The sequence below is a fragment of the Egretta garzetta genome, unplaced genomic scaffold, assembly GCF_000687185.1.
Source record: "Egretta garzetta isolate BGI_Z169 unplaced genomic scaffold, ASM68718v1 scaffold42, whole genome shotgun sequence".
In the NCBI taxonomy this organism is placed as follows: domain Eukaryota; kingdom Metazoa; phylum Chordata; class Aves; order Pelecaniformes; family Ardeidae; genus Egretta; species Egretta garzetta.
Window position 1 is genome coordinate 335,817 of NW_009258782.1, and position 8,383 is coordinate 344,199.

Genomic DNA, 8,383 nt, shown 5'->3' on the forward strand with positions numbered 1-8,383 from the left:
CTTTTTCTAATCCAAATGTGACTGTCTTTTTTTTGAGGTGGAGGTCTTCGTTTCCTTAGCACCAAGGAGATGAGCCACTCCTGGAGTCCAGGGCACCATGGCCCATCAACCACCACTCTGAGACTGGAGCTCAGTAAACTTTTAAATCAGACAGAGCGTGACATTGTGCATTGGCAGGAACTGGCCCTAGTGCCAAGGAGTCCATTCCTGTCCTACCTCCCTCACTGCTGCCCTGGGCCAGGTGCTACTCTGGCACCATGTCCACCTTTGGTCACCGCTTGCATTTGGTCTTGGGCTTTCGGGGCTGGTTAGCTCAATGCGATAGAAGAGTGAGAGCTGACCTCTGATGTTTCATTGCTTGTTACAGTGGTCCAGGGAGTCTTAGGATGTGATGGGGCTCCCCAGCTGGACAGGAGCATTCAGCATCTTCCCAGGGCGCTCCAGATACCCTAAACTCTGTGGTCAGCTCTCCTGGGCTATCTTGGCTATGATCAGAGAGAGTAGGACAGCTCTTTACCCTGGCCCTGGACCAGTAGTGGTCTCTGGCAGTTCAGGATTGTCCTCACAGTGCAAAACAGCCGTGGTGGTGCTTGTCCTTCCAGGCCGGAGGGAGCACAGTTTCAGAGGGTTCTGAGGTGCTGCTGTCAGCACAATGGGCCACTCATCAGCAGGCTCATATGGGCACAAACGACCCTCAGTCCTCTCCCTGTGAGGAGTGGCCTCTCATACGGGCTTGTCACCCAAGGTCACCTTGGTGTCGAAATCCTGGTTACGGTAGTCTATGAGAAGCCCTCTGAGCTGTAAGGCTGTTTTGTAGCGTGTGTTGTGCCCGTGCATCTGCACGGCCAAAGCATTACTTCTGTGCTATAGGCTTGGTTTGGGGCTGTCAGGCCAGGTGCTGACCCTGGGCCCTTTTGCTCTGAATGGCATACGAAGATTGCTCTGACAAGATGTGGGTCTGTGGGAGCAGAGCAGTGCTCCGAGACATGCACATAGCCCTGTCTCTGAGGTCTGGCCCCTCTTGATTTGCTGGAGGCATTTGGAGGCGTCTGGGTTGGTGAGGTCAGGTGAGATCTAGCAGTGGCCCACGTGACCTCATGCCTGCTGAAGGGTCTGTTCTGGATTGTTGGGAGAGTGGGGAAGGCTGAGGGCAATGCGTGGTGGTTTGCATTTGAAGGTTTTAGCTGGAAAGGCTGTGGGTTTCAAATTCACATTCTTTTACGTGGTGGCAGGACACCTTCACCTGTTGGTTGATGGTATTTTTGCTCAGTAGGGTGCAAAACACAGGACTAGTTCCCTGTCTCCAGTGCACGGACTCAGTTCCCCTTGCGTGACCTAATTCTAGATTTAACCCAGCCTTTACTCCAGTGTGTGTTTTAATACTCCCTTTGTGATCTGTGAGGTCTTGCTTCCCAGCAGCTGGAAATCCTGTCCCTGAGCAGGGGGGCTGAGGCCAGGGTTTTGGGTTTGGCTTCGAAGGACTTTCAGGTTTCGACACCTGGGCCAGACAACTGTAGGCTGACACTGCTTATCATCTCCTGGGGAAGGGTTAACCACAGTGGGAAAGGCTTGGCAGGGCTGTGATGATCTTTGTAGATTTAGGGGACTGGCTTTCCTGCAGTATTTGAAGTAGGTTGTTAGTCTGACTTACCCTGATCCCGCTCCGCCTTTCTTGGGATTTTGTTTCTGATCCACTGCTCTTCTGTGACAGAAGCCACTTGGCAGCAAACCTACCTCGTATCTGCAACTTTGTGCTCCTACTTCTACAACCACCAGTTTAGAACGGTGTGTCTGCCTTAGCTGACACCAGAACCGCAGCACATTTTTGCCATTAATGTTACCTTTGCGGAGGATAGAAATCCTGCAGCATGAGATGGAGAAGTTGGGGATATCCTGGGAGTGTGGGGAGAGGCTGGGAGAGAACAGTGAATTCTGGTGGCTCTTGGGAGAAGCTACAGAGCCATGGAACGGTACAATCTCACAATGGGGACCTAGAGCTGGCCTGAAAATGGTAAGTGTTTTCAATAGATGGTTTATAAAGGAAAAAAAAACCTTGCACCAAGTTCTTTTCTGAATTTGTGTTCCATCTCTTTTTCTTTCTTTTTAGAAAAACTCGGAGCAAACTGTCCTTTACGCACAGTGAACCTTTCCTGTCATTTTTCTTCTGTCTTAAGAGATAGAATGCTGTTGATGGTTGAACAGTTCTGGCCAGCATCTGTCAGGTTGCTAAAACCAGCTGAAGGCAGGCTGCAAGATGCTCATGGGGAAGAGTTCTGGCTGTCTTTGACTTGGGGTGGGCTGGAAGTGACCCTAGGGGTTTTGTCTTCCCATGTGCATAGTCCAAGCAAACATAATGCTTCTTTGCACTTGTATGCTGGCATCTTTCAGAGGCACAGCGGACTGGTTTGGGGTGAGCAAAGACAGCGACGCTACTCAAAAATGGCAGAGAAAGAGCCTCCGCCACTGCAGCCTGCGGTATGGGAAGCTGAAACCTCAGGTCATCCGGGAAATGGACTTGCCCAGTCAGGACAATATTTCTCTAACAAGCACAGAGACTCCTCCTCCGCTCTATGTCGGACCCTGCCAGTTGGGCATGCAAAAGGTGAGTAACCTGGGACACAGTCAAAGCCATCATGAGTTTCCTGCGCAGTGTCTTTACCACTTCGGCAGCAGTGACCTATCTGCGGGCTGAGTTCTGCCTGAACATGTCTGAGCTCCATGCTCAGACACTTCTCAAGTCTTGGATACAGTCTGGCAGACTCCCTCCTTCAGCAGCTTCTCTCCGGTCTCATTGGCTGAGATCCCTTAGCTGTTTTGGGGATAGGCTCAGAGCCGTGTTTGTCATGTTGCGACATCAGTGGCGATTAGATGTGTGCAGCATGTCCAAGAGCTCTCAGCTGGGGCTCTTCACTGCTATTTTGTAAGGACAAAATCCTGTTGTATGCAGCGTGGCCAGTATCCTGGACCCAAATATACAGTAACAGGCTTGGTATCACTCAGGACACCTGCTTAGTGGATCCTTGTCCCAAGCAGAATGCAGGCAGTAGCACAGCTGGTGTCCTCATAGAAACCTGGTTATGTCTTAGGACTTTGAAAAGTGTCTCCTGCATCAGCGGTACTACAGCTCTGCTCATGGATCCTCAGACACAGTTTTGAGTGTCTGCAAAGGGCATCTGGTAGCCCCTTACTCGCTGCCTTCAAGGGTGACCCCAGGGGACAAGACCCAGTCAAGCACATCCAGTTACTTCAAAACTAACCCACAACATCCCAGCTCTTCCCTTGGCTCCATTCAGCGACAGTAATCGATGTGGTTGATTACTGTGCATTGGTGAGCACCACTGCAACCTGGGCAAGTGGGGGAACAAATTCCTTCCAAAGCAGATTAGTCTGTGACCTGAAGCCTGGCTGCATCACTGAAGCAGAGGAGAATATTGTGCATCTTCCAATCAAGTTTCGCCTTGTTGTGCTCTTTCCTGTTTTCTTACTAGCTGAAGTGTCTTGCAGTTAATCTTCGGTCCTAGGAGACTCAGAAATATTGTTGGGGCTCTGCGTGGGCTACATTAAATCAGAGTGTGGTATCAGTAGGTGTAAGCCCATAAAGCTTCCTGTAGAGTGTGCAACTGTGGATTTAAAAAAGCTCGTAAAACGTTAGGATAAAGCATCGAAGTCTTATGGAAACCACAGCTGTGATGATGTAAGGACAGAGGCAAGGTTTGTAGCTGAAGGCAATATTTTCATTAGGTTGATTCGTATGTTTGGAATAAGTGAGAGCTTTGGCCTGAAGAGTCCCAAAGAAAGGCTTGCAGCTCCTGGAAGCTTGCCTGCTTTTTCCAGCTGTTATAACTTAATTAATGGAAGCAGATGTAAGTACACAGTTAAGCTTCAACAGGATACTGTTTAAGTCCTGGGCTGTTCAAACAGCACATTCTCTGACTGTAGAGCTCACTGGCACAGGAGACAAATGAAACCAATTGCTTAGGAAGAGCTGAAGGAGATTTGGAGTCTCCTGTGAACATCAGGAACATTCTGAGTGAAAATAGTCAATACCAACAAAAGAAAGAAAGAAAAAAAAAAAAAAGGATGGGAGGAGGTTTGAGGGTTTAGGTTTAAGGCTTACAACTAGGGCTTAGCTTGCAACAGTTCATTCTGTATTTCCCTATTGTAGAATTGCTTGTTGGTCGGATGGGAGGAGGTTTGAGGGTTTAGGTTTAAGGCTTACAACTAGGGCTTAGCTTGCAACAGTTCATTCTGTATTTCCCTATTGTAGAATTGCTTGTTGGTCTGTCCAGCCTGGTTCTTGGTCAATCCCAGGAGCCAGGCCATTGTCATGATGACAAGATGTTTATCTGGAGGGAGGAGGGCTTGGTAGGGAAGGGCTTGGGGGTAAATGGACTGATGGGCTGCTTCTCTCTGCAGATCATAGACCCCTTGGCCCGTGGCCGAGCTTTCCGTATCGCTGACGACAATGATGGCTGCAGCATCCCACACACCCCGATCACGCCAGGCGCCACGTCGCTCTGCTCCTTCACCAGCTCGCGCTCAGGGTTCAATCGCCTCCCACGACGACGGAAACGGGAGTCTGTTGCCAAAATGAGTTTCCGAGCAGCTGCAGCTTTGGTGAAGGTACTGTTTGGCAGCAGGATGGGCCTCTGCCCTGAGAAAACGGTGAGAGGGAAGGAGCTGCTGAGCAGGGAGGATGGGGAGAGCAGTGGTGGACGGGAAGAAACCAAGCCATCTCCTGTTCTGTTTCAGGCAGGATTTGCAAGAAGTGGGGATGATGGCTAGTATTTGGTACAGGTCTAGCTTTCCCTTTATTGGCCTGGGGGCTCTAATTCCCACAACCAGCAGTCTCAGAGCATTCCAGCAGGTCCAGTTCAGCCTGCCTGGACCTCTGGGCAGTCCATCTGCACCTGGTCAGCAATCATAAGTACCCGAGGTTCTTACTATGTGTGTCTCTTCATCCTGCCACGTATTTGCTTTCCTGGGCACAGTGACCTTTTTGCTGTGTCCAGTACCACCCATCACTGCAGTTTGGTCAGAGACATGGTACAATATGTGGTAGAGGAGCATATTGCCAGCCTCGTCTGCCTGGGAGATGGGCACTGTGGATTGAGAAATGGGGTAATGCCTGTGAGTCTCACCAGGAAGGTGTCACGCATCAACAGGTCTGCTGTGCTCTACACGCAAGCGTGAACCAGCTCAGCACTTGGGCTCCCTGCACACTGGCTGGGGTGGCCTTGCGTGTGCCTGGGGTTCAGGTTTCTGGCAGTGACTCGATGCCACTTTCTCTGGCTACAGGGGCGCTCTGTGAAGGACAGCACCCTGAGGAGAGCTCAGCGGCGCAGCTTCACCCCAGCAAGTTTCCTGGAGGAGGACACGGTGGATTTTCCAGATGAGCTCGACACTTCTTTCTTTGCTCGGGTGAGGGGCAGGGCTCTGGCATGGTACTGGCCCCAGAGGCAGTGCAAGACTCTAGGTCTGGCAGGACTGTGTGTTGCAGAGAGCAGTACTGCTTTCTGCCAGGGCTGGTGTCTCAAATATGCTGGCTGCTTCTGATGGGATTTCTGTTTCTCTGCCCAGGAAGGAGTCCTTCATGAGGAGCTCTCTACTTATCCAGATGAAGTGTTCGAGTCGCCATCAGAAGCTGCAATCAAAGATGCTGAGGCGAAACCTCCAGATCAGACAGATCTCACAGGAGGTGCCTTGGACAAAAATGAGCTTGAAAGAAGCCACTTGCTACTGTGAGTATCATTGTGGAAGCTGCCAAAACCTAATATGGAGTGGCCAACCCATTCAGAGTGGGACCTCCTGCATGGAGGAAGACAGGATCTGAGTGCTGGGGGTGCTTGGTGCAGGACTCAAAGAGCAGTGCAGTGATGGGTTTTCTTTAAATCCAGCTTAAGACCTCCTGCCCCAGCTACCTGTGCATGTGAAAGGTGACTGAGGCCACCTCTGCAGTCTCTCCAGCAACTTCCAGCCTCATGTGATGCATTTCAGAGACTGTATTGTGCCTTAAGGAAAGACACTTTAGATCAGCTCTGAGGGTGCTGGGGGCCCAGCCTTTGGCTATGGAGAGCATAGCAAAGGCGAGAAGGCTGTTCCCATTGTCACAGTCACCGGGAACTGTTGTCTCGCTCCAAGGAGCAGTGTGAAGCATTGCTGAGTGTCGAGCTGGGCTACATTCCTCACTCTAAACGAGAGAAAGGTGTGGCACTGATGGTGAGAGCCCTACAAATATGTGGGTGGTACTGTATTGTATGCCTAGATTTTTTCCACCTGAGTAACTGGTACTGAGTAATTGCTCTGTGCCGTTTCCGAGTCCGCTCTAGCTTAGCTGGCAGCTCACCCCAGCAGAGAGCTCTGCTGGGTGTGAACATGGAGCAGACAGGGAGGTCCTTGTTGTGGTTCTGCTGCTCATGGCCCATCTTGCTGTGTTGGCGCTTTCCCTTCAAGTATTTCCAAGAACTTGACTCAGTCTTAACATAAGTGGAAGCAGCAAATGGTGGGAGTTTGTTGTCACTCCTCTGAGACAATCTCAGTCTTCTTGGCTCCATTTGGATCTCCTTAAATAGTTTTATTTATTGAGGAAAATACATTTCTTTCACACTTCAGAGAACTGTTACCAGAATCATAGTCGGGTGTCCTTTTAGTTGGCCAGGTGTTTATTTTGGCATAGGCTGATAGCCCAGCACCGGAAACATTGGGAAACTGGACATCTGTAACACAGAAACCACTTGAACTCTTGGGGCAAGAGCAGGCTGCAGTGGAATCTGCACTTTCTGTTGGAGAAGGACTTCCCAAGGGAAAGTTGGGACTTTCAGCTTTATAAAAATGCTTCTTCTGCGCAAGGTGCAATATTGAAAATAGCTGAAGTTTCACAGCAGTGTTTTTGGCTGAAGAGGTTCAGGTTCTCCCTCATCCTGTTGCTTGTCTATACTTCAGAGCTGTCCTGATCTCTCCAAGATGCTCTGGTCATCTTTCAGAAAAAAGTTTGTTGGGTGGTTTCTCTGACCACTTCTGACAACCGTTGTCTTTGTGCAGGGGGGGTCATTAGGAAGCCAGAGAAGGTAAACCAGACTGGAGCACGTGTCAGGGACGTGCCTACTGCAGTGCTAGGCAGTGAGCAAGGGTGAAATGGTAGGTAGTTTTTTGGTGGTGGGTTGTTTTTTTTTTTTTTGGTCAAGGTCTGAATGCTGCAGACCTGACCTCCAGGCTGCTGTTTAAGAGCAAAGAAATACAAACCCATCTGAATACGGTGGAGACGTACAAAGCAGGTACTATTCACCAATAGCTTGTGGAGTATTCATCGCATACCCTATTTTGGTAAAAAAGTCTTCCTTTAGACAGTGATGCTTGGGATTTTTATTGTGTTGTTGAAGCCTGGTTTTGTTGTTCCCCCAAAAAATGCATGCATCAGCACAAATAAAGGGAAGAATGGAAGACGGGTTGTGAGAGGTAACTGGTAGAGCTTGCGGCATGTGACAGTGTCACTTCTTGGTCTGGGGAGCTGCTTGGATTCCTGCTCTTCTCCTCTTCCCGATTTGGTGGGCATGGGGGTTTAACTTGCCAGTTCAATCACAGTAAAGTGCTTCAAGGGTGGGGATTTCCACTGCTGGGCTGAACTACACTTCCATTTCATAGCAGAGAGCAGAGTAAGAGGAACGAAGTAGAGGAGGAGATACATGTGTGTGAGGCTGCAGATGTGCCCGGCTGCAGCCTCCCCATTTTAGCCTGTTGCTGAAACACCTCTTTAAAGCCTTGATTGCTCCCCGTCGGTGGGGCTTAGTTTGGCACAGCTGCCTTGTGCCACCTTCTGCATGTAGTCCTGCGCTTTCATCAACTGGCGCTGCATGACCCTTTGAAATAGAGCTGCCACTTCAGGGCACCTTGTCTGCCATCAGCTGCTGCTCAGCCCAGCTGTGGTGGGACAGACAGAGGGTCTGCTGCCACCAAAGACCAGGGAAGGGCTGGTACCCATTGCTGTGCTGTAGAGAAGGAAACCATTGCTGCCCTGCTTTTTATTTCAGCCCACTGGAACGAGGCTGGAGGAAGCAAAAGGATGGGGCCCTGGCACAGCCCAAGGTCCGCTTGCGGCAGGAGGTGGTGAGTGTCAGCCCACAGAAGCGTGGCCAGCGCATCGCCGTCCCTGTCAGGAAGCTCTTCGCCAAGGAGAAGAGGCCGTACGGCCTGGGAATGGTGGGGAAGCTGACAAATCGTACGTACCGCAAGCGCATCGACAGCTATGTCAAGCGGCAGATTGAGGACATGGATGATCACAGGTGAGAGCTGCAGTCATAGGAGGGGTCCCAATAAAACTAATGAGTGAGTGATTGCTGTTGCCCATTGGTGACTCGGGTCATGCCTCGGGGTGGTTGGGGTCTTC

At 50.4% G+C, this 8,383-nt stretch overlaps 1 protein-coding gene across 1 annotated transcript in view; it reads left to right on the forward strand.

The window, feature by feature from the left end:
- Positions 1–8,383, forward strand: part of RHBDF1 (rhomboid 5 homolog 1) — a 47,147-nt gene that overhangs the window by 31,345 nt on the left and 7,419 nt on the right. Inside the window, exons 6-10 of the mRNA XM_009649429.2 lie at positions 2,389–2,602; positions 4,417–4,623; positions 5,299–5,421; positions 5,581–5,741; positions 8,028–8,279. Coding sequence (XP_009647724.1) covers positions 2,389–2,602; positions 4,417–4,623; positions 5,299–5,421; positions 5,581–5,741; positions 8,028–8,279 — 957 coding nt within the window. The remainder of the gene's footprint in view (positions 1–2,388; positions 2,603–4,416; positions 4,624–5,298; positions 5,422–5,580; positions 5,742–8,027; positions 8,280–8,383) is intronic.